General features: G+C 34.9%; 1 protein-coding gene across 2 annotated transcripts in view; it reads left to right on the top strand.

The window, feature by feature from the left end:
- Positions 1–26756, top strand: part of SMCHD1 (structural maintenance of chromosomes flexible hinge domain containing 1) — a 175891-nt gene that overhangs the window by 20215 nt on the left and 128920 nt on the right. For both annotated transcript variants that reach the window (XM_043963441.1, XM_043963450.1), the window contains exons 2-9: positions 5114–5189; positions 5954–6115; positions 11715–11797; positions 11894–12024; positions 17598–17712; positions 17820–17939; positions 21916–22082; positions 25005–25098. In XM_043963441.1, the coding sequence (XP_043819376.1) occupies positions 5114–5189; positions 5954–6115; positions 11715–11797; positions 11894–12024; positions 17598–17712; positions 17820–17939; positions 21916–22082; positions 25005–25098 (948 nt within the window). The remainder of the gene's footprint in view (positions 1–5113; positions 5190–5953; positions 6116–11714; positions 11798–11893; positions 12025–17597; positions 17713–17819; positions 17940–21915; positions 22083–25004; positions 25099–26756) is intronic.

The following is a 26756-nucleotide window of genomic DNA, read 5'->3' as shown; positions in this document are numbered from 1 at the left end:
AGATTCTTCAAACCTATCTCTTGATTCATATGGGTTAGGGCTCACCTTTGCTTCTGTGTGTGTGTGTGTACACACACACATATAGATAGATATAGATATAGATTTCATTTAGTGACATAGGTATTTGTTTTTTTATAGTTGACCATTGAAGACAAAAGCTTAAGTGATCATTTGGTTAAAAGATGGTTTCTGAAAAATGAGATTTGAATTTTCGGATCTTAGTTTAAAATATAGGAATGGTAGGCATCTAACAAGGGCTGGTAAGAATATATTTACCAGGAGTGTAGTAAATCTAGTCAGAAGAAATAAAAAGGAAGGAAGAATGAGAAAAGTGATATATCCACCATGGTAGTCTTTACCATAATAAAGAATATAACTATCAATAGCATATTAAAATGTGTCTCTTTTCCATCAGCCCCTCCAACTTCTTTTTCGTCATCTTTGCCAGTCTGATAAGTGTGAGGTAGAACTTTGGGTTGGTTTAATTTGCATTTCTCTAAGTATTAGTGATTTGGTTGCTTGGATATTGATTGCATGGATTGCTTTCATTGAGAACTTCTGTTCCTATCCTTTGACCATTTATCAATTGGGGAATGGCTCTTATTCTTACAAATTTGAATCAGGTCCTTAACTGTCTTGGAAAAGAGACATTTATCAGAGAAACTTTTTGCAAAGATTTTTTCTCCCCTCAGTATCTCCTTTGCATTAGATTTGTGTTTAAGACCTTTTTAATTTGATGTAATCAACATTGTCCATTTCATCTGTTGTATTCCTTGTTTGATCAGGAACTCATCCCTTATCCATAGATCTGAAAGGTAATTTCTTCCCTGCTCCTCTAATTTATAAATGTTGTCACTCTTCATATCAAAACCAGTACTAATTTAGAGCTTATTTTTGCTATCCAGGGTGAAATATTGATCTAGATTTCATTTTTGTCACACATACTTGCCAGTTTTCCCAGCACTTTTTGTCAAATAGTGAGTTATAGTCTTTGGGTTTATCAAATATCAGGCTACTGTGTTTATTTTCTTCTATATGTTGTGTACCTAATCCCTTCCACTGAGACCTCCCTATTTCTTAACTAGTACCAAATCATTTTGATGATTACTCTTTGAAATATATTTGATTATCTATTACTGTTAAGCTTCCTTCATTCCTACTTTTTTACTATCTCTTTTGAGATTTCCTGATCTTTTTTTTCTCTAGGTTAATTTTATTATTTTTTCTAGTCATGGCACTTAATAAATAAATTACTTTTTTTCTTTTTATATTTTTTTAATGAGGCAATTGGGGTTAAGTAACTTGCCCAGGGTCACGCAGCTAGTAAGTGTTAAGTGTCTGAGGCCGTATTTGAACTCAGGTACTCCTGACTCTAGGGCCAGTGCTCTATCCACTGTACCACCTAGCTGCCCCATAAGTAAATTATTTTTGATAGTATTGTCATTTTTATTATATTGGTTCAGCCTATTTGTGAAACAGTGAATATTATTCTTATTAGTTAGGTCTATTTTTTTGTAGAGTGTTTTTTTTTTCAGTTTTATTCATATAATTCCTGTATGTGTTTTAGTAGGTAGAAGACATCGAAATATTTTGTATGCTCTCTAGTTACTTTAAGTATAAAATTTTTCTAGCACTTTCTGATCCTTTTGCTTGGTAAATATGCTACTTGTGTCAGTATAAGTTGAAGTTAGTTTTTGTAAAGACTTAGCTGCTCAGTGTACTTTTACTTCAGTTTATTAAACTTATTAAATTATAATAATATAAAGCTTATTAAAGCACCTGCTCTAATGCCAGGCACTGTGCTAGCTTCTGAGGATATAAAGACAGGCAAAAATAGCCCACTGCCCTTGAGGAACCATAAACTAATAAACTCATATAGGGAGAAAACATGCAAATACTGTAGTGATATGCAAGGATATAGACAGGATAAATTGAAGATAATCTAAGATGGGAAGTCATTGAATTAAGGGGGAATCAGGAAAGGCTTTTTGTGAATAGGAGGGATTTCAGGGAAGCCAAGAGGCAGAGATGAGGACAGACAGGATTCCAAGCATAGAGGACAGTGAGTGAAAATGCCTTAGAGATGAAGGCATTTTTTTGTGGGAGGAATAGTAAGGCCAATGTCAATCGATCATATACATGGGGATGGGGTGCCAAAGTAGTATGGTGTAAGAAAACTTGAAAGGTAGGAAGGGTCCAGGTTATGAAGGTCTTTAAAACCAAATGAAGGATTTTATATTTGATGCCTACCTCCTGGTTCTCAGCAGGGGTGTAAAATCCAAGTTCTGCCTTAGCACCAGCATAGACCCCTCTAGTTTCCCCCCTACTCAGGGCTCAGCCCACTTACCAGACTTTGAGCTTAGTCCCAGACTACACTTGCGCTTCAGCTGATTCAGAGGCTCTGGGGGTCTCCTTCTCTGGTGAGGCCTTCCTGGGACTGGATCTGTGTCATGGTGACTTTGGGGGGTTGGGCTCCACTCCTGTATTAGCACAGCAGCTTCCTCCTTCTGACCTTCCAATCCATTCTTGGTTAGAAGATGATTTCAGCACATTCTTCTCTGAGCTGCACCGGGCATTTTCCTATGGCGTTATTTGGATGTATTTTGGAGCGATCGTGTCATGAGTTCCGGAGCTCACTGCCTTTCCTCCACCATCTTGGCTCCCCTTAAACCCTTAATAAAACAGAGGAGCTGTGATTTTCCTTGATGGAAGGTGTATAATCACAGCATTAAAATCACTGATCCTTGAAATATTGAAGTAGTTGATAGTAGTAGGCTTCTGCTGTGTGTAAAATAGGACCATTTATTGCAAATCTGCTTAAATTGGTTTGCTCAACCATACCAACATTCATTCAGCTGGTCATCATCAGCACTGTCTTCAGCTTCATAGGGCAATTTAACATGCATTGGAAGTTTAAAGAATTGAAACTGAAACTAGTAGGCACTTCAGAATTTAAACGTCCAAATGAATGTTTCCGTTTTAATGTAGTCACCTTAGAAACAAATGATAAGGCATTTATTAATTCCTTACTATTTGCTAGCTCTGTGTTTAAGCTCAGGGAATATACATTCGAGCAAGCAAGACAGCCCTAAGCCTTCTAACAGCTTACATTGTATGACTAGAAGACAATAATAAGGAGGAGCTAGAAAGCAGAAATTACTTTTGTGGGAGGAGCATGCATGGCAATGGGTTTGGAAAAGGCTGGAAAGTGATATGAAGGCCTGGTTCAGGACAAGATAAGGTATAAAGTCACTTGAGTCTAGTGCTAGGGCAGAGTCTAGGGTTCTAGTAGGAGGATAGAGAAAATGCCTGGAGTGCATATGCCATGGTATAGAGATGGCTATTAATTCTATTTACTTCTTTTTTTTTGTTTTTTAGGCAATTGGGGTTAAGTGACTTGCCCAGGTTCACACAGCTAGTAAGTGTTAAGTGTCTGAGGCTGGATTTGAATTCAGGTACTCCTGACTCCAGGGCCAGTGCTCTATCCACTGCGCCACCTAGCTGCCCTCAATTCTATTTGCTTCTTCCGCAATATTATTATTGGAACTAGTTTTATAATTGCCTTCAGAACTTATAGCATATTTTTTTTTTAAATATATAGAATCAAAGCAGATCATTTTTACTTTGGACATGGCCTTGATTTTTCCAATAGTCAAAAGAACTCCATAGATAGATTTGATTGAATAAGGTGAATGAGGTAGGTAGCTAACATTTTTGGTCAAATATTGTTGGCCATTAAGAACACTGTCAACTGGAATGTTGTTTTATTGAAGAGACTAATTATTGAGTCCCATTTTACCTACGTTTTAGGGAACATTTCATATAGTCCAGAATTTCTGAATTTTGGATCTGATTGTCTAAATGAAATGAATTCTTCAACTTACAAACAATTAATATGACGTAAAGATAACATATTGTATCTTGACATATACAATCCCTTGGGTCTTAGGGGGAGATAGGCATGTTGAAGTTTTTGTGCCATACTTTGTTTCTGGGGAATGCCAGAAATGACATATTTCCTAACTCATTCTTTTCTACAGAAATGTGTTAATTTTGTCCTGCTTTCCTTGAAAAATAACAAACCTTTAGTCTGTCTGAGGTTTCTATTCATCATTAAAAATTTGTGTTTTAAACTTCTCATGTTGTCAAGTTTTTGTTTCAGAACAGGTTTTTTGAATTTAATTCATTTTCACATCTATTTGAATCATGTATCCATTTGAAGCAAATCTTTGAATAGTTAACATTTTCAAATGTTCTAAGATGGAGGACTATTTTGTATATCATTAAAATATATCCACATTAGAGATTTTACATGTTAATATATTTAGAACACGAAGAGCATTTAGACATCATTTTTTTGTTCAACCCCCATAGTTTAGAGATGAACAAAATGGTCCAAAGAATGTAAGTTACTTTTTTGGGGAGGGGGGAGGCTGGGCAATGAGGGTTAAGTGACTTGCTCAGGGTCACATAGCTAGTATGTGTCGAGTGTCTGAGACTGGATTTGAACTCAGGTACTCCTGAATCTAGGGCCAGTGCTTTATCCACTGTACCACCTAGCTGCCCCCCAAAAATGTAAGTTACTTTTGCAAAGTCATGTAGGTAGATAAACAGCAGTTTAGATTAGAACTTGACATTTTCAGACTTCACCCCCCCCACTCCTTTTGTCAAAAATTCTTGTGCTAAAATTACTTCTCGTGAAGTTTCTTTTAGCACCCCATAGGTTTTCTTTGCACGTGTTTAATGTTAAATAAAATTTAGTATTTGAATAATGGTCACTCCTTTTTGCTGACTTGAAGTAATACTTAACAAACATCATGCTTATTACAAAAGCTGACATAAGATTGTCTTTCAGAGAAAGACTGCTTCACGTGCTAGTTGCTGCTGAATGCTTAATTCTGAAGGCCATATAATCAATCTCATAATAGTCACCAAGACACACAAAGCATAGATCTCTCATGTTATTTTACAAAAGCTCAATTTGCACAAGTAAGATTGCTTTTTATAAATAGAGCTCAAGTAAGTATGGTAATTGTTCAATACTTTATTCTTTCATGAATTTAAATTTATCATTTACTATATATAACAGTGGATTGTTTACCCTTTTTGCTAGGCACTTGGAATTTCATCTGGAGAGAAGTTTGTAATTACAACAACGAATAGAAAAGAAATTACTGATGATAACTTCAGTAAGTAATGTTCTTAAGTTGTTTATGCTTCTATATGAAAAAGCAATAAAATTATGCATTACATAGTGATAAATATATAGTGATTGGGCTTTTATGATGTGAATATTGCCTTTGTCCCCAAATTTTACTTTATCCCTTGTTTTTGTCATGGTTTTAAAAAGCCAGAATTAAAAAAAATTAATATAAGTAGTTTTGGCTACAAAGTTTTAAGACCCTAGCATGTATCCCAGTATTTTGTACACATTGGGTAGTTATGTTCAGTGAATGAATAAAAGAATTTAAAGCTTAACTTTAGTCTTTCACAGGTAATTAAATTCTGGCATAAAAGTATATTCTGATTTTATTCTAAAATCTTTGTGTATTGCTTTTTGTTATTTTGCTGGGCAATGAGGGTTGAGTGACTCAAGTGCCTGAGTTCAAATTTGAACTCAGGTCCTTCTGATTCTAGGGCCAGTGCTTTATTCATGGCGCCTCGCCACCTAGCTGCTCCTTGTGTATTGCTTTTTTTGTTTTTGTTTTTTTGCAGGGCAGTGAGGGTTAAGTGACTTGCCCAAGGTCACACAGCTAGTAAGTGTCAAGGGTCTGAGGCTGGATTTGAACTCAGGTCCTCCTGAATCCAGGGCTAGTGCTCTATCCACTGTACCACCTAGCTACCCCATGTATTGCTTTTTAAAGACATTTCATAGTTGTTAAAAAGTGTTCAATTTTAGCCAGGTTTTTATAGATGCTAGCTATGCATTTCAAATTTTGTTTCTTGGTTATAGATGAAAATGTTCAAGATGGGGTCACTCTGTATTTACTTCAGTCAGTCAATCAATTACTGCTTTCTGCAACAAAGGAACGAATTGACTTCCTACCGCACTATGACACATTGGTTAAAAGTGGCATGTATGAATATTATGCTAGTGAAGGACAAAATCCTTTACGTAAGTATTCTAGTTTATTCCTCATGGGATTCTATTTGGTTATTTCTACCTTTTTCTTTCCTATAACTTCTATTCTACCTGCTGCCACTCCTTCAGTTTCTACAAATTGCCTTTCCATCTGATGGTGTTATTTTTTTTAATAAAAGTATTTTATTATTTTCCAGTTACATGTAAAGATAACTTTCAGCATTTATTTACATAAGATTTCCACTTTCAAATTTTTCTCCCTCCCTCCCCCCCTTCCCCAGACAGCAGGCAATCTGATATAGGTGTTTTATATACATATACATATACATATACATATACATATACATATACATATACATATGCATATGCATATACACATACACGTACACGCACACGCACATACATAACAACAGTAAACATATTTCTGCATCAGTCATGCTATAAGACATCTGATGTTATTTTAAAAAAATTAATGTACTCAATAGTTTTATGATTTGTATTTAAATTATCTTAAATAATTTGAACAGAGGGCATTTATTATTTGTCTTATAGCTTGCCTAGTTAATTTCTGTATTTGTGCATATATTTATTCATCTAGCTATGATGCTTTGCCATTATGATTATGCTTTCATTGCTTTATATTTCTTCATATTCCTATTTTCATAATTTTAGTTGAATTATAATGTTCTTTATATTAATACTTTATTCAGCTATCCATCAATTTGAAGACAAGCATAATGTCCATTCTATGCCCCCTTTTAAAAAATCTAATTTTTTTTTCTTTTGGTGAGGCATTGAGGGTTAAGTGACTTGCCCAGGGCCACACAGCTAGTAAGTGTCTGAGGCCAGGTTTGAACTCAGGTCCTCCTGGCTCCAGGGCCAGTGCTCTATCCATTGTGCCACCTAGCTGCCCCATGAGGCATGAATTTAAGACCCTTTGCTTCACTATCCAAATAACCCTCCTCTAGGTTCTTTCTAGCTTGCCAATTTCCTTCCTAACATGTGGTGCCTAGAATTGAACACAGTGTTCCAGATGTGATTTGACCAGGTTCTGGTTCCTGGAAATTGTGCTTCTTAGCACAATGAAGATTACTCAACTTTTCTTAATTGCCATTTTACTTTGACTTATATTGATTGTAGTATACTAAAATCTTCAAGTACTTTTCATTTTAATTGCTTTTTAGCTGTGATTTTTCCTTATCTTGGACTGTAAAGTTAATTTTTTTTTAATTAATAAAGTATTTTATTTTTTTCCCGTTACATGTAAAGATAGTTCTCAACCTTTGTTTATACAAGCTTTACAGTTTCAGATTTTTCTCCCTCCCTCCCCTCCCTCCCCCCTCCCCTAGACAGCAGGTAATCTGATATAGGTTATATATATATATATATATATATATATATATACATACACACACACACACATAATAACATTAATCCTATTTCTGCATTAGTCATGTTATAAGAGAAAAAAAACAGCAATGATGGAAAACCTCAAAATAGAAAAAAAACAACAGCATCAAAAACAAAAGAAATAGTATGGTTCATTTAGCATCTATACTCCACAGTTCTTTTTTTTTTTTTTCCTGGATTTGGAGATCCTCTTCCATCACGAGTTCCCTGGAACTCTTCTTTATTTATTTTTTTTTTTTTTATTTTTTTTATTTTTTTTTTTTAGCTTCTCCCCTTTATTTTTTTTTTTTATTTTATTTTTTTTTTGAGATATTTTATTTTTTCTGTTACATGTAAAGATAGTTCTCAACTTTTGTTTATACATGCTTTACAATTTCAGATTTTTCTCCCTCCCTCCCTCCCCTCCCTCCCCCCTCCCCTAGACAGCAGGTAATCTGATATAGGTTATATCTATATATATCTATACATATACATATAGATATATATATACACACACATATATATACACATAATAACATTAATCCTATTTCTGCATTAATCCTGTTACAAGAGAAAGAATCAGAGCAGTGATGCAAAACCTCAAAATAGAAAAAAAAACAACAGCACCCAAAACAAAAGAAATAATATGGTTCAATCAGCATCTATACTCCACAGTTCTTTCTTTCTTTTTTTTTCTTGGATTTGGAGATCCTCTTCTATCATGAGTTCCCTGGAACTCTTCTGTACCATTGCATTGGTGAGAAGAATATAGTCCATCACAGTAGATCAACACTCAATGTTGATGTTACTGTGTACAATGTTCTTCTAGTTCTGCTCATCTCACTCATCATCAGCCCGCGCAAGACCCTCCAGGTTTCTCTGAACTCCTCCTGCTCATCGTTTCTTATAGCACAGTAGTATTCCATTGTATTCATATACCACAACTTGTCCAGCCATTCCCCAATTGATGGGCACCCCCTCAACTTCCAATTCTTTGCCACCATGTAAAGAGCAGCTATAAATATTTTTGTACATGTGGGTCCCTTTCCCCCTTCCATGGTCTCTTTGGGAAAAAGACCCAAAAGTGGTATTGCTGGGTCAAAGGGTATGCACAGCTTTATCGTCCTTTGGGCATAATTCCAAATTGCTCTCCAGAATGATTGGATCAGTTCACAGCTCCACCAACAATGGATTAGTGTTACAATTTTCCCACAGCTTCTCCATGTAAAGTTAATTTTTAAAAATCCAAGTTAAAGAGTTAACATTGATTCCTATTGACTTTATTTTTATCTTTGTATATTTGTAAAATAAATTTTTGACATCATTTGTTTTACATCACTTATCTTTCCCAGTGTATCTTTCTTCCCTCTTCTCCCCAGAAAGCTAAACCCTTTATGCTTATGAGGGGAAAAATAATTTTTGGCCAAACTAACCTACATATTAAAGTCTAGCATTATATGCAGTGTTCTACACCTATAGTTTCACACTAATGCAAAGAATTGTGTTGAGCTACCTTCTCATATTTCTTCTTTGGGGCTAAATGAATTGTTTATTAATTTTGAAGCATTTATTTTACTTTTTTTGGGTTTCCATTTATATTGTTGTCACTGTATATTGTTTAATTTCCATCACTTTCTTTTTTTTCCCATGCTTTTCCATACTCATTTGTTGTTTCTCATGGTATAGTAATATTTATTACACTTGTGTGCCACACTTAATTTAGCCATTCCTCAATCTGGATCCTTATAAATGTGGATGGGCTAGGAAATTAAACCTTAGCAAAGGAAGACAAATTCAGTTGAGATAAATGTATACCTAGATTTGGGTTTTTAAAATTAACAGATACTAGATGTGGGGAGAAAGGACTTAATAGTGTCTCTGGACTCTTAAAAATCCAATACAAAGGGATGATAGTGGGGACAGGAGACACTACAACTGCATACAACTTTTCACCAACTTAAATAACTATAAAGAGTAGCTACAGTGTAGAATGAACTATGATAGAAGATATCTATAGACTATATATTCACAGAAGACAAAAATCTAAGAAAGGAGCCTGCAACTAAATAAAAGAAACAAAACCACCAAACACTTAACCTCAGGCATCTACTTAGTTGTGAAAAAGGATGCTTTCCAGAATTTTTATTTCTAAGAAAGAAAAAAGTTCAGCCTGAATTTAAAGTGTTTGAGTATCAGCTAGCACATTTATTGTGGGGTTAATGTACAAGGAGATTTTCAGTTAAAACGAATGCTTGTTTATCAGTCTGGAAACTTGTGCTCGATAGGCACAACTGTTGATTGCTTCCAATTCTTTTGTGGTCTATTAAGAAAGCATGGGTGACTAAAACAGGTTTCAAAGACTGGTTATCAATTCATTTTAGCCCAGCTGTTGAAAAATATTGTAAGGACAACAGATCATGTTTAAAGTATTACCAATTTTAGATAATGCCCATGATCGTTATTATACTTGTTTAATTATGTGAGAATGTGCAACAGGGAAATTTGCTGAGATCCTTTATGTTTAGTATGAAGATTTAAAGGAAGAGAAGACAGTGTATATATACATTGCTAATAGACAGGCAGACAGACACAAACACTCCCCCCCCAATAATGTTTTCACTATATCAATGCAGTGGTTTAAAACAAAATTGGGGGTGGAGACTACAGTATAAAGTGCTGCTATAGTTTGGTGACTTTTATGTTAGTGACATTATTTTCCTAAATAATTCTACCATTTCATATCTCTACCAGCAATGCATTAATGTTCCTGTCTTCCTACAGTTCTTTCAACATTTACTTTTTTTTGGAGTTAGCATTTTTGCCAATATGATGTGTTAATAATAATTTTTTTAAAAGAAATTAATTTCATTAGCTAATACTTATGAAGTTTCCAAACATGCTATTTTCTGTATATTTTTCTAACACATTTTCTAACACATGGAACAAGCTTTTTGATGTCATAATGATGTGTGTATGTGTATTAAGTAAGGTTTGCAAAACTTTTCAAAATTCAACAAACAAATCAAAATTTGTTGTTTGTCATAATAGCCTTGTGAGCCCACTTAATGAAACTATTATTCTGTACCTTCTTCATGAACCAGTGCATTATTGCATACAGTTTTGGAAATGTGAAGTTTTTAGAAGTATGAACTATCTGGACAGTTCCTAAGGACCCTTCTGGTTTTAAATCTGTGATTCTATGATCCAGCCTCCTGCCCTCTAACACCTAATATGATACACATATACATCTGGAAAATGGTCTAAACATTCAGAAAAAGAACTATGGAGTCTGAATGCAGATTGAAGCATACTATTTTCACTTTTGTTGCTTTAGTTTCTCATTTTACAGATAAGTAATCAAGACCCAAAGAGATTGTGACTTGCCCAAGATTAACACAGAGATAGTAAATGGTAGAGCCTACATTCTAACACACGCTTTCTGACTCCAGTGCTAGTGTTCCTTGTAGTGTACCATGTTTCCTTCAGTCCTATGGAATTCTCTTTGCAGTTAGTCACTTAGTAATTAGTTGATATTTTATTTTCTGGACCATAATAATACAAAAACTCTTGATTTTCATATACCAAGTTCTTCAGTATGAAGTCAACTCCTTAAGGGTAGAATATCTGATAGGAAGCCACTGATTCTTAGCACAAAAAGAAAGATTAGGTTTCTTTGAATCATGGGCTCCTGAAGAATTCTATATTCATCATAAATAATCATTATTTAAGTATCTACATTTCTATATATCAGTTCTTTTAATGATTTGCTTAGAATTTTAAACCTTTCTTTGGTGTGGTGAGGGTGGGGGATCATGCTTGTCTTAGGCCCTGGCTAAATAGCTAAATGATGTCATAATTATTTTTTTATCATGGTGATCATGCCATGATTGAGAAATTTATGTCTAAGAATCAGTATCATATTTAAATTGGTTTTGGGGGAGAATGGTTTAAGATACTTCTAAATATTTTAAGTTACATTGTTATTAATAAGTATTTTTCATGGAGTTCAATATATTCCTAACATAATCAGAATACTTAGAAACATGCATGATAATTTTCACCTTTTAAAATAAGTTTTAGAGGGAGATAATTGGAATTACAGTATTGAATCTGCCCCAAATTGTCTTTTAAAGCTTTAAAGTTAAAAGCTAGAAGTTCTCATTTCAAGTTTTTTTGTAGTGTTTATTTAAATACATATTGGAGTTGAAAAGTGGTGCTATAATTGTTTTCTTAATTTTTTTAGCATTTGCCCTTGCAGAATTGATTGACAACTCACTCTCCGCTACTTCACGTAATACTGGTATTCGAAGTATTCACATCAAATTGGTAAGATCATTGTCTAGACTTAATTGGATTTGTATGCGATTTAATTTTGCATGTATTCATAATTCTTTTCTTTTTGAACATACTATTTTTTCATAGCTTTTCGATGAATCACAAGGAAAACCTGCAGTTGCAGTGATTGATAATGGAAGAGGAATGACCTCTAAGCAGCTTAACAACTGGGCTGTATATAGGTTGTCAAAGTTTACAAGAAAAGGTGACTTTGAAAGGTTAGCCTTATTCACTATTTTTGTGGGAAATTGTGTTCTTGAAGATAAAACATTGAAGCCATGAATTTAGATATATAAATCAAGTTGTGGAAATTATCTAGGGTTTGATACATACGTAGTTATGAACAGAGGGCCTAAATTTAGAAACTGTATATATTGGTGTAGCTATGTTTGATATGAAAATGTTTCCCATTAGAATTTCAGTTTTATGGCAAAAAATCTTGTTGGTTTTTTTTTTGCGGGGCAATGGGGGTTAAGTGACTTGCCCAGGATCACACAGCTAGTAAGTGTCAAGTGTCTGAGGCCGGATTTGAACTCAAGTACTCCTGAATCCAGGGCCAGTGGTTTATCCACTGCGCCACCTAGCTGCCCCCTATGGCAAAAATCTTAAAATTTCAAAGTTATATTAATACCTCCTATCTCACTGACTTCCCATAGTATAATGGGATTATATATATATATATATATATATTAGATATCATCTAGTCCAAGTCCCTCATTTTTCAGTTGAGCAGTCTGAGGTCAAGTGACTTAATTGTTGTATAGTCCATTTCAAAGCTGGGATTTTGACTCAGGCCTTTTAAGTTATAAATCCATTGCTCTTTCCACTGTTCCATAATATGTTTTGAGTAAAAAATTGTTGAGAAGGAAGATAGATTCATCATTCTAGAATGGTGGTTGCATAGTTTTTCTTAGGACTTAATTCCTTCTTAGATCATTACAACAAGTCAAATGAAGAACTCTTGGAATCATATTACATCTGTGTACTTCTTAAATGCCTCTGGTTCACTACAGCATGAACTATTGAGAAAAAATATTATTAAAATTAAAACATGTGGAGACATTTAATGGTACTTTCATAGTGTATTATTAGGGGTTATATTGGTTTGCAAAGTTGGAGTGTTCTGTGTGTCCTCATCCTGTGAAAGCTCTAGACTTGAATTTGAGTCCTCCCCTCTGCTGCTATCTGAGGTTTTGTTGTTATAGTACAGTGAGTCAAGTTCAGGCCAATGCGGCCAATAAGTGGGACGGGAAGAGGTTACAACAAAAGGTCAAAGGGAATGTGAGCCCATTCAAATAGAGGATAAAGTACATGGTACGTTTTTTAACAAAGTCTGACAAGTAATTGTAGTAAAGCTGTTGATGGGAAGGAAGCCTTGAAATCCATAGTCTGAAATAAGCTATAAGGACAAAATGAGTCAGAAAAACGGGTAACAGATGAAGTCAAAGGGAAAGTCTGTTCTTGAATAGTGTCAAGTACTTCCTGCAATTTCTGATGGTGTATGAACTGAGAATATCTTTAGGTTTTTAAGCTTGGGTATGGAGGACTAGCCTTGATACCTCAAGTGAAAGCATACTTCTGTGTCTTAAATAGGAAATAATTGTGTTAAAGGAGAGTTATAGATTGAAGTTAGTGTTGGTTTCATTTGGTTTCTACTTAATCAGCTATTAGATGTTTATTATGTTCAAGGCCTTGTCATAGGTTTACAATAATAGATATGATACAGACCCTCACAGATCTGACATTATATATTCATTAGGGGTGGGGGATATGAAGGAAGATATTACATAAATAACTGATATAAAGGAGAATGTATAAGTAAAAGAATAGCTTAAGAAAAGTGATATGAAAAATTTCAGGTGTGATCACTTTCATCGAGGGAGATTGGACAAGAGCTCATAGAATTATAACAGCTTGAGGTAGACTTTAATATACTTTTTTTTTTTTCCGCGGGGCAATGGGGGTTAAGTGACTTGCCCAGGGTCACACAGCTAGTAAGTGTCTGAGGCCGAATTTGAACTCAGGTACTCCTGACTCCAGGGCCGGTGCTTTATCCACTGTGCCACCTAGCTGCCCCCGAGGTAGACTTTAAAGAAAGACATGTCAAAAAGCATAGAGAAGTATATCAAAAGAAAGAGAGGTTGAGGAATTATCCATCCATCTTAGCCTCAAAAGAATGGTGTAAGCAGAGACATGGAGAAGTGTTCAGAGAATAAGACCAGGTTCATTCTGCTTGTGACAGTACAGTATATAAAGGGGAAAGTAATATAGATAAGTTTGGAGCCATATTGTGAAGTGTCTTGAATGACTAGATAAAGAGATTATTCATTTAGTAATGGGGAGCCACTAAATAATTTTGAGTGAAGGAATAAAATAAGTTGTATGTTAGGAATATTATGTAGCAACATGAAGCCTGGATTGGAGCAGGAATAAATTGGAGATATGGAGAACAATTAGAGAAGCTATTGAAATATCTTTTTCTTCCTTACAGGAGATAATCAGTATTAATTTTGCTTGGCATTGGCTTTGGGGCCTCATTTTGCAGTATAAAGTGTTTACATTATTTAAAAATAATGGTTAATGGACTTGCTGTAAAATAATTTGACAAAAAGTAATCTAAATGTTATGAATGTAAAGCAAAGGCAAGTGCAATGCTATCAAACTATTAGAGATGTAAGATTCTCTATTTGGTATCCCTGGAGTAGCCAAGAGTTAAAGGCATTAAATATTTTTATTAACTTGCCTTTTGAGCTATCTTGGGCATCTCCTTTTATTGTTTGGTATAACTACATGCTCCCTAGGCTGTGAGAGGTCTGAGTTTGTCAAGGGAAGAGATCATTGGGTTCCTCTTATTTAGAATGCAACATATTCTTTTTATGCTGCTTTTCTTGTGCTATTCTTGGCAGGTAGTGTTGCAACTTGCTCACACTAATATGTGACTCTCCATTGCCCTTTGGGTGACTTAAAGTTTAATTATTTGTAGACTGGTGGCATTCTGTGATTTGTAGCTATCTATGCAGCTAGAAGAATGTTGTTAAAAAGATGTGCTTTTTTTCTTTGAGGAGCTTTGGCAGTCATTAAAATCATCATACAATTTGCCAAAGGCAGAACAGCCAAATTTTCCCGTTCTACTCTGGGCCAGGCTCACTGTCACAGTTTTTTGTTTTTGTTTTTTTTTGTTTTTTTACCAAGATGGACTTATTCTGTGGTTAGATAAAAGGTTAGTAAGGATGTCATCAGAGAAAGGTATGACCAGAAAATAAGGTGGGGTTCTGTCATGTGACAGAAATGAGGATAACCTGTGGTAACCATACTCTTGGTTTCCCTGCAATGTTAGGAAAACAAGTAGAAGGCCCCCAACCTGTTAGAGGGAGGATTCATTGGAGAATATAGATAAGAGTCACCTAGGATGAAAAGATATAGATGGGTTGTCTTCTTTATTATTAGGAGTACTCACATTAACAGTTGCCTCAAAGTCTGGCAAAAAAATGATAGTACTTACCTAGTAGCTTATGGTAGGCAGAAAATAAGTGTTGGAATTGAATACTTTGAATTTGAATTGAATAGAATTGAACACTCATACTTTGACAGATCTGTCATTTAACTTGTTAGGATTTCCTCCAGTGGAGCTAATAAAAACCCTTCCAGGTGTTATCATCCTATGTGAATCTTAACCATTTTATTTTATTTTGTTATCTTTAAAAATGTTTTTATAGATGCTTTTTTTTACACCACTGTCACCTCTCATTAATCATAATCATCCCCCTCAAAAGTGGAGTGGACCACCTTGGAAGGTAGCATTCATTGGAGGTCTTCCAGCAGACACTGGATGGCCATTTATTGGGTTTGTTGTGTAGTATGGATTCTTTCTCAGGAATGGATTGAACTAGAATGGATGCTTATGTTTTTTCCAACTGCAATATTTGATTAGGAATTTGAATAGGTGCAAGTAGAAATGAGGTTGAAGAGTTTTGAAATCTCAATATTTTTCATGAGTACTATTTTAATTAAATGTCTGATTTTGTCATTCTTCATGTCTGTTTTTCCTATTTTAAGTCTTATTAGGATTGCCAAGATTTGAAGGCCATCTTAAAATTTTAGCCACCAGATGTAAAACTAGTTCAGATAAAAGATTTAATTCTTGAGAATCTTTTTATCTTCATTTGAGTGATGAAGTATATGGAGATCTGTGTGAGATAGTATTGTCTTGTAGAACTAGGAAGTTAGGAAACAAGCATTTTTTCTTAAGTGCCTACTATGTGTGAGGAACTGCTTTCCTCTCCCACCCTTCTTATTTATTTATTATTCATTCATTTGCTTATTTATTTACTTACTCATTCATCCACTCATTTATTTATTTTTTAAATTTTGCTTTATTTATTTATTTTTGTGTGGGGCAATGGGGGTTAAAAGGGTCACACAGCTAGTAAGTGTCAAGTGTCTGAGGCGGAATTTGAGCTCAGGCCCTCCTGAATCTGGGGCTGGTGCTTTATCCACTGTGCCACTTAGCTGCCCCCACATGTGAGGAACTGTAATTAGTCCCATTTTATAGTTGAAGAAACTGAGCCAGACAGGTGAAGTGACTTACATAGGAATTGATCACACACTAGCAAGTGTCTGAGGTTACTTACCTCTTGCAAGAGGAACATTAAGGCAAATTGGTAGTAAATAAAAAACGGGAATGCTTTGATATCTCACCTTTCCCATGCTGTTTCCACCTGTCCTTTCTTCCCACGCCTCTCCACTCTCTTAAGGAATCTGATTTTGAATCACCCTGGTCCGTTTTTGTTTTTGTTTTTGTTTTTTGGTGGGGCAATGGGGGTTAAGTGACTTGCCCAGGGTCACACAGCTAGTAAGTGTCAAGTGTCTGAGGCCGGATTTGAACTCAGGTACTCCTGAATCCAGGGCTGGTGCTTTATCCACTGCGCCACCTAGCCGCCCCTCCCTGGTCCATTTTTAATTTTCTTTTTGTTTTTCCTCAGTTTTGGATCACTTTGTTTTCTTCTCTTCCAGTTTTCTTGGTACTTTTTGTTTTTGTTTTTGTTTTTTTGCAGGGCAGTGAGGGTTAAGTGACTGGCCCAGGGTCACACAGCTAGTAAGTGTCAAGTTTCTGAGGTCAGATTTGAACTCTGGTCCTCCTGAATCCAGGTCCGGTGCTTTATCCACTGTGCCACGACCTGCCCCTTCTTGGTACTTTTGACACTTGTCTTGGTTCGCCAAACTCTGTAGTAAAGTGATATCATTGAGGATAAGTAAAATTTTATTTGTTGATTATTTTTGCAAGTGATAAGCTGTTTCTTTTGCTAATAACAAGCTTGGTGTTACCACTGAAAAGATTCTTTCTTACCAGAGATGGGTCATCTGCACTCTTTTTCAGAAAAAGGATAACTGAAGCTTAATAATTTTTTCATATACAAAGAAATGTTGCTTTAATAAACTCTTTCCTCTAAATAGAGGGTAGGCAACCAGAAAAGTACTTGATTTTATAAGCCATGCATGACAATAATATAGCATTACTAAGAGAAGTTGTAGATTTTCCTCCTGGACAGTAAAAAGAAAAACAGCTGGACAGATGACATTTCATTTGTAATAGTCTAAAGACAGTGGGGAAGCAGTCAAGAGGGTAAGACAGTGGGGTATTGGACTAGATGATGCCTAGACTCGTAGCTCTGTCTTCAGATAGAACTTTTTTTCAGCTTTAGAAATATTAGATATAAAATATAATAACTCATAGCTTAGCAATAAATGAATTTTTTAAGATGCAGAGTACTAATATAATCTCTTATTTTAGTGATCACTCAGGATATGTCCGTCCGTTACCAGTGCCTCGTAGTTTAAACAGTGATATTTCATATTTTGGTGTTGGGGGCAAGCAAGCTGTTTTCTTTGTTGGACAATCAGCCAGAGTAAGTAAAAAGATTCTTAAAGATTTGCTATCAAATTTTTAATATTTTAAATATAAATTTGTTTTTTTGTGAAAAGATATTAATGAATTTTCTTTAATTCTCAACAGATGATTAGCAAACCTTCAGATTCTCAAGATGTTCATGAGCTTGTACTTTCTAAAGAGGATTTTGAAAAGAAGGAGAAAAATAAAGAAGCAATATATAGTGGATATATTAGAAACCGGAAGGTACAGTCTTTTCTGAATGAAATGTATTCTTTCTCCTTCCAAATTTAATTTCTACCTTAAGGTACCAATATTATCACTTATTAGCAGTTTAAACAATTAAGTTCCTTAATTATCTGTGTATATTCATTTTCCTTTAAGTCACAGAGTGATTAAATTGGTGATTTCTGCATTTTCTTTTAAAGCTCTGTTATAAAAAGTTACTCTGTAGTCCTATTTAAAATGTTCATATTTTATTATGTTAAGGCAACATTCTAGCATCAGAGTGTCAAATGATAATAAGGTATTGGATTATCAATTGATTTAAAAAATGTTTATAGATTTGTGAAGGATTGTGTTGGTACATGTTGGGTTGGAGAATGGATCCAAAGATGATTGAGACACAGAAGTTAAATACTCTAAACAGAGCCTCAGAGTTATTACTTTGATTTGGCTCATTGCCCCATCTTTTCTCCATTGTAGAACTAACCTCATTTTGTGGGGTGGGGAGGCAATTGGGGTTAAGCGACTTGCCCAGGGTCACACAGCTAGTGTTAAGTGTTGGAGGCCAGAGTTGAACTCAAGTTCTCCTGACTTCAGGGCCAGTGCTCTATGCACTGTGCCAAATAGCTGCCCCAACATCATTTTTAAGAGACAAAATTAGGATTAGGACAGATAGTTTCATATATGCTTGTGAATAGGCTTATTTTATTTGTAATGCTAATAGAGGAGTTTGGTGGGTTTATTTGGAAGTTGAATGTTTGGAGTTTTTACCATTTCTTATACTGTATAGTTTATATTTGAATGATGCTTTACCATTTACAAAATACTTTATATATGTGTGTGTATGTACATTCACCTGATACTCATGACAGTGCTGTATTTTTACCAGGTTTTGTGATAATAGCACTCTTGTAAATAACACTGTGGCTGATAAGTGATGAAGCCTATATTTAGAACACCAGTCTTTTGAGCCCTAATTCAATATTCTTAATATTATTTCACCATATCACATTCTTTTTTGAGTTCCAAGACGGCACTGACCTCTGCGCTTGATCTTTTTTTTTTTTCTTTTGGTGGGACAATAAGGATTTAGTACTTGCCCAGGGTCACACAGCTAGTAAGTGTCAAATATCTGAAGTCAGATTTGAACTCAGGTCCTCTTGATTCCAGGGCCAGTGCTTTATCCATTGTGCCACCTAGCTGCCCCAATCACATCCTTTTTAAAAACTGACTTTGAGCTTAGCAATATATTAGTTTTCTTTGATTCTGCAAAATGGAAATATACTGCATCCCATTCAAGAATGTTGTGGAGATTAATAAGTAGTGAATGAGTATTTGGTTTATTCTTATTTCTTTTAAGGATTTATTAAAGATCTCTTTGGAGGAAGTTGTATTAGTCAAAATGTTTGCACTACAGTTATAAAAACTAATCCCCATATGTTGGCATGCGTGGTATTTTTCAGTATTAATTAATTTAGCATACTCTAAAAATAAAGATTTCAAACTTGTGGTTCACAACATTTACTGAACCGGATTAAAATGTAATTGAAAAATATTTAACAAAATAACAATAAGAATACAATAAAACAAATAATTGTGGTTTTCTAAGTCAATACATGGTCCCCAGGGATCTTCATTTTTGATTTAGTGGTCCCTTTTTGCATTTGAGTTTGATGCCATTGCTTTGAGACATTTTTTCTATGCTATAAATTAGCAAAAACGTTGAAAATGCAGAAGGGATCATTTCCAGTTATCCCTAGTTATCCCATAGAAGCTTAGCAATAGAAATTCTTCTAGTTCTTTTCCTAGGGTGGTAGAATTTAAAAAATTTTTTAAAACGAGTTTAAAAAACATCAACAAATATGATTTTTTAAATAAAGGTAAACAAAGAGGATTATAGTGAAGAAGACTGACCTACTATAGACTGACTCAGTATAGACCTGTGATACAAATCAGTTCATATGAATGAGATGCTGTTCCAAACCCCTCATTGTTCTTGGCATCAGCTCCTGATGTCCTTTAAGAATACAGTGCCTGTTATGTTACCCAGGACAAGAAAATATAGATCAATACCAAAGAAACACTCATATTTCCAGTGCTTCATAGAGAAAGTAAAGAAAGGACTCATTATACCTTCTCTATGCACACATAGACCTAGGAATATTCTTTCACCATAAGATTGTCAGATTTCTTAATATTTTCTCCCTGGACACCTGTGCTCGAAAGTGCTTGTGCGTGCGTGCATACGTGCGTACACACACACACACATTGTATGATATGTATTATATTACAGAATGGTATTGTGTCTGAATGTTTCTGGTTTGAAAATATGTCAAAGGAGTTTAAATATACTTATTGATTAAATTTTAAAAGTGACATGGTAGCTTGACACAGTGGAAACAGTGATGTATATCAAGTTAGAAGATTTGGTTATTATTCCAGCCCTATTACTGTAGCTCTACCTGTGTGACCTTAATCTCTGTACCTCTATTTCCTTATCTGTAAATGAAAGTGGTTTGACTAGGTACTAAGGCTTCTTTCACCTATGAGCTTATCCAGTATAGTCTCAAACCTATGTTCACTGGTGGAGTTGTTATTAGAACATTTTTCATACTTCTCAAATTTTCCATTAAATTCTTTTGTATTTTGTTTTATGTTAAGAAATATATTAAGGGGGCAGCTAGGTATCGCAGTAGATAAAGCACTGGCCTTGGATTCAGGAGGACCTGAGTTCAAATCCAGACTTAGACACTTGACACTTAACTAGCTGTGTGACCCTGGGCAAGTCACTTAACCCTCATTGCCCTGCAAAAAAAAAAAAAAAAGAAATATATTAAGACCACCCTCATTTCATAGAACTTTAAACGATTTCAAAGTTTGTGTTCTTTAACTGCAAATAAACCATATAGATAGATCTGTTCCATATGTTTAGTCTGTGTGTAATATAGATATATTTACACATTTTATATATGGCACACGTGTGTGTGTGTGTGTGTGTGTGTGTGTGTGTGTAGTGCTCTCTTTTTAAAAAATTTTATTCAAGGGGCAGCTAGGTGGTATAGTGGATAGAGTACTGGTCCTGGAGTCAGGAGTACCTGAGTTCAAATCCGCCTCAGATATTTGACACTTACTAGCTGTGTGACTCTGGGCGAGTCACCTAACCCCAGTTGCCTCTCTTCCCGCCCCCCCCCCCCCCAAATTTATTCAGATACTTATATTAAAAAGTTGGGTGTTAGAGATCCTTTGCTAGGATGGTTTGAATTGGACAAAGTTTCTTTTGGCTAAGCTAGGAATGTTAGTTAGGTATGCCTTCTTTCTACCTTTTAGCTTTATGATAATGACCTGGAGATTAGCCCTACCCCAAAGTTAAGTATTAGGGAACCTGTAGAAAGAATATAACATTTCTGGGTAAGATTAACCCACTTCCTTTCCTCTACTACATGCCTCCTTTTGGTTCATTGTTTAATTATTTTCACGTTGTTACCTCGGTAACTCAAGTTATTAACAAGTTGTTGCTTAAGTATATCACTCTGACAACCTCTAGATAGGGTTTCTTGCTTATGTACTAATATGAATTAATGAGGCATTTATTAAGCCCTTACTTAATATGTGCAAATCACTTTGAGTGCTAGAGATATAAATAGAAAAGAAAGTCTTTGCTTTCAATGAACATGAGCCAGACATATATAGGTTTCAGATGGAAAGGTCCCATGGTCTTTGGTGTTTAGCAGCAAAGCAGTTGGCAATACTTCTTTTTAAATGTCATTTTTACTGATAAAATCATATCATTTTCTGGTGTTGAACCCATTTGATAATGGGCTAAAATTAGTTTGGTACCTTAGCCTAGCTTCTCAGTGCAGGTTTTTATATAGCCCCAGACTAGTTTCCATACAGTCATAAATTTTTATTAACTATACCAATGTTTTCTTTGTTCATATAATTTCAATTTTATTCTTAATGGCATATCACAGTCTTATGATTATATTCATTTTTTTAGCCATCAGACTCTGCTCACATCACAAATGATGATGAAAGGTTTCTACACAATCTTATTCTTGAGGAGAGAGAAAAAGATAGCTTTACTGCAGTGGTTATTACAGGAGTGCAAACAGATCACGTACAGTACTTGAAAAATTATTTTCATCTTTGGACAAGACAATTAGCGTAAGTCAATTTTAATATTTTGCTTGGAAATATATTATGTGGGGTTAAAATGTTGAAAATAATTTTTTTGGTAAGAATGAATGGCTTTAAATTCTTTTATTTAATTCAGTCATTAAACAACTCCTTGAGTGTGTTATTATGATGTGGAGGGAGTGATTTGTTTTCAGAGGCTATGTGAGCAGAACAGAAGTTCTGTAAAGTCCTCCATAGCGCTAGACTGGGTATGGGCAATCAAACTGTGGTGCCCCAAAAAGGTAAGTTTAGAAAGAATTCATCGCAAGATGGTCTTGCAAGCAGATTATTACTTTTTTTTTTTTTTTTTGGTGGAAGGGGCAATATGGCAGTACATTTATTTGTCTACTAAGCTTTTGAGGGATTTCAATCCTTAGTGTTAAATGGTATACTTATGCGAATGAAATAATGGAGCCCTAAAATACTAAGGCATAGGAAGGAAGGAAACAAAACATTTATTAAGTACTTCTTGGTACTGTGCTAAATGCCAGGGATACATATATAGACAAAAAGAAAGAAAAGTCCTTGACCTGAAAGAGTTTTAGATATTCTAATGGGAGGGGTAGTAAGGCAGTACACAAAAGGGAATTGTAAAGTGGGGAAGGGGATAGTACCATGAATAGAGCCTAAAGGAGAATGAAGGCAGATCTGCCCCATTGCAAAATGAAGCCCCAGGGAAAACTCACTAATGGAGTTTCTAATGGAAACTCCCTAAGTGGGGTGGCCTTGCAGAGGCATAATCCATGGTGATTAGATGTTCCTGGGTGAGGAGACTCTGGGTGCCAAGGGAAGCTTCAGGATAAGCCTCCATTAAGTGGAGGGGGGAATGGTTTTGAAGTCCAGAGGAAGTCAAGAATAGGGCTGGAGGGGCTGTATAATAAGTTTAACAATCCTTCTATAAAGGTATTTGATTAGAATATACTCTGGTGAGTACCTGAAAGGTAATGACCCTATTCTTATTGTTTAATTAGGCATATCTTTTGGACTAGACATATTCCTGAAAAGTTGGTTATAAAGTTATATCTTCTCAACCAAATCATGGGAATTTCAGGTTTTTTCTTTTAGAAAAAATTTTTTTTGTCTCAAGATATGTCATACGTAAAAATTTATCAAGCTTTTTAAAGTGATGGAGTCTTGCTGGTTAAGTAGAAATAATACTTTGTTACACTCAGTTATAAAATCTGAGAGATGGAAGGGACCTAGAGATTTTGTGGAACTATTGTTTTTTGTAGACCTATTGTGCTAGAATCATAATGTCTTTCAGTTACATCTTAATCTACAATATTCCTTGCAAAGAAATATATTTAATAGGTAGCTTTATTTGATATAGTATGCTATATAAGTTATCTTTAGTGATGGTCATTGTATTTTTTTTATAACCCAAATAGTAATGTATCATTTTTATAAGTGTCTTAAAGTATGTATTTATAAGTAGTGGATTTTTATTGTGTACATAAAATGATTAATTTAAAATATAAATGCTTACCACACTTAATACATAAAATCTATTGTTAAGGGGGGCAGCTAGGCAGAGCACTGGATAAAGCACCGGCCCTGGATTCAGGAGGACCTGAGTTCAAATCTGACCTCAGACACTTGACACTAGCTGTGTGACCCTGGGCAAGTCACTTAATCCCCATTCCCCCCCCCCAATAATCTGTTGTTGAATCTGTTTGTATACTTAAAAAATTTTTCTTTCCTGTTGAAAGTTCATTTGGAAGGATACCAAATGCACATTTTTCATCTTTTAAAAAGTTTATATCTCCTACAAACTAGACCATTAAATTAGCACATAGTTGTTTTTATTCCCCTAAGAATTTTAGTTAGAAGTATTATGGTTTGATGAATGTTGCTAGACTTGGAGATAGCAAGACGGGGTTCGGATATCCATTTTGGCACCACCTATGTGACCTTTGAACAAATAATTTAATCCCTCAGTATTTCAGGTAATCCCCATGAGCTGTCCACCAACGAGAGGGGTCATAGGAGTTGGTTGCCACACCCCCATTATGATGAAATTACAGATCATTCGACTTTGTATATGTAATATAGGGATAGCATTTTGAAAAGTTAAGTTGGGTCTTTTAGTGTGTATGATAGACCATCAATCTCAGAGTCTTGGTTTTCATGTCCCAACCATCGCACATGATATTGTGACCCTAGGAAGTCAGGGCCTCAGGTGACTCAAAGACTCAAAGTTACAAAACAGTTGTAGAGCAGGACACCAACAACATCATCAGATCCTTCATCCTCAGCTTTGACTTCTGTGAAAAAAGTGAACATTACCACTAATTGTGGTTTGAGCAGTAGAAATTATTTTCTCCTCTAGGTTACAAAGAATTATCTTCCAAATGTGAATTTTTTTATTCCATTAAAATATAATTTAGTTCCAGGGGGGTTAAGTTAATGAGTAGTTCCCATTGTTATACCATTAATGAAGAGTTAAAGAGGAAATAGATTTAGTTACAGGTGATTCTACTTTATTGCCTTTTTATTCAGTAGCATTTTAAAAAATAGCTGGGGTGCAAGCTTTAATTAGTAGTCTCTTAATTCATACCATGGAGAACAAAAAATTGTTCTTTCCTGGAAAAGTAGCTAAAAATCTGGGCATACCTACCTTGTATTAATTCACTAAGATTTAACTTTTTGTGTTTTAATCATGAAAATAATTGCAGGAAGAGGTTCCAAAATTTTAGGACTTACAGTGAGACTCTTAAATATTTCAATTTCATTTGTTTTTAGAATATTGCATTTAGGTAAATAGATGTTTGTCCTAAAGTTTGAAGAGTGGTATTTTACAAAGCTGAGATAAATAAAACTCATGTAATGACTGTTTTTTTTTGTAGAAAATTGTTAAATGTAGTAATAATTACAAATAACTCAGTATAAAGTTGTTGTTCTCAATTCTAGACACATTTATCATTACTATATTCATGGACCAAAAGGAAATGAAACAAATGCTGCAACAAAAGAAGTTGGACCATTCAACAACATTGATATGGAAGTAAGATGTAAACACATTCCAAATATTTCAGTTTGTAAGGTCTCTTGTCCTAGATCATGATGACTAGATAAAATACCTGGGAAATTTTTCTCCCCTTTTTTCTGTTACCTAAGTAGTTTAGTGAACTAAATTGATAGAAGGGGGATCATTCTCAGAATCTTAAATGTTGCAAGAACAGAATTTCAGAGTTGAAAGGGACATCAGTGGTTATCTAATCCAAGAATCCCCTCTACAACATACAGAACAAGTGCTTATTCAGCTTTTGCTTCAAGTTCAAGTGAGGGAGGTCCTTCTGCTCTTTAAGGCAGTTCATTCTGCTTTGTGTTGCTCTATTTATTAGGAGATTTTTCCTTCCATTAAGCCTAGATTTTCCTCTTTGCAGCTTTTACTCAAGTTTTATTTACTTAGACTAAGCAGAACAGATCTAATCCTTCTTCTAAGTGACAGCTTAATATTCTATCCACAGGAGTAAGTAGAGTTCTAGTGCTCTCTGTTATCTACATATATTCATAAACATACTATTTATGTCTTTCCCTTAACTCATTCATTGATCACAATGTTAAATGGCACAAGACCAAGTGCAGATTCTTTGGATACGTCCACCACAGACCACCTTTGAAATTGAATTTGAAACATAATTAATTACTAACTGCCATACAGTGTGTTTTAAACCCACCTACCTGGCTTATTTGCTAATTCACTCCTTCCATCTTGTCCCTAAAAATGACACAAGAGGTTTATTGAATGCTTTTGCAAAATCTGGAAACACTCTTACCTTCAACATTTCTTGGATATAACAGGCTGGTAACCTAACCTTATAAAGAAAGAAAATGAGGTTTTTGACCTGATCTTTTTTTGATGATGCTATGCTGTCTTGGTTTTTGTGATATCACTTTTCTCTTCTGGATACTCTCTAACCAGTGCTCTTGTAATGCATTTTCACATTTTGTTAATAATATGAATCAAGCTCACTGGCTGTGGTTTCCAGACTACTTCTTCCTCCCCCCTCCCCCCCCCCCAAGAGATCATTGACAGTGTCTCAGCCACATATTTACCTTACCAGTTTTTTTACACCTGAGAATCTAAATGGTCTGAGCTTCATTACTTGAACTCATCAAGGGGAGTTAGGTGCTTTCACCATTACTACTTATCTTAGTCTTCCTTTTAACCTTTTAAAAAACATTTAGTAACTTTTCTTCCTGTGCTCTTTCATTCTTTGTGATTTCTACTTCCTTTGGCCATAAAGCTTTAAGACTACCTTAGAGTGTAGTGGGTTGGTTCTCCCTGGATGTCTTCAAGCAAAGCCTGGATGATTTCTCATGAGGTATCATGACCAGATTGTTCTCATCACTTCTTGGTTGATGATTCCATGATTTTGCTACGGATGCTGACCAGCTGGATTTGGTTAACTGATGTTTTCTTTTTCTTCAGAGAAAAAGTAGTGGTGAAGTAGAAGCAATTCAGAGTGCTCAACATTTTTTGCCTCATTTGAGGGACACAGCATTGAAGAACCCTTCATTTGGAATTAAAAGAATTTCTGTTCTATTAGCTATTTGACCTAATACAAGTTTATTTAAACACTCAATTTCAGTTTCTTGCTTTGTAAAGTAATACTTGAACTTGGTAAAATAGGATTTTTTAAGGATGAAATAAGATCA

The sequence above is a fragment of the Dromiciops gliroides genome, chromosome 1, assembly GCF_019393635.1.
Source record: "Dromiciops gliroides isolate mDroGli1 chromosome 1, mDroGli1.pri, whole genome shotgun sequence".
Lineage (NCBI taxonomy): Eukaryota > Metazoa > Chordata > Mammalia > Microbiotheria > Microbiotheriidae > Dromiciops > Dromiciops gliroides.
The sequence above is the reverse complement of the archived record's forward strand: the minus strand, read 5'-3'. Positions and strand labels throughout refer to the sequence as shown.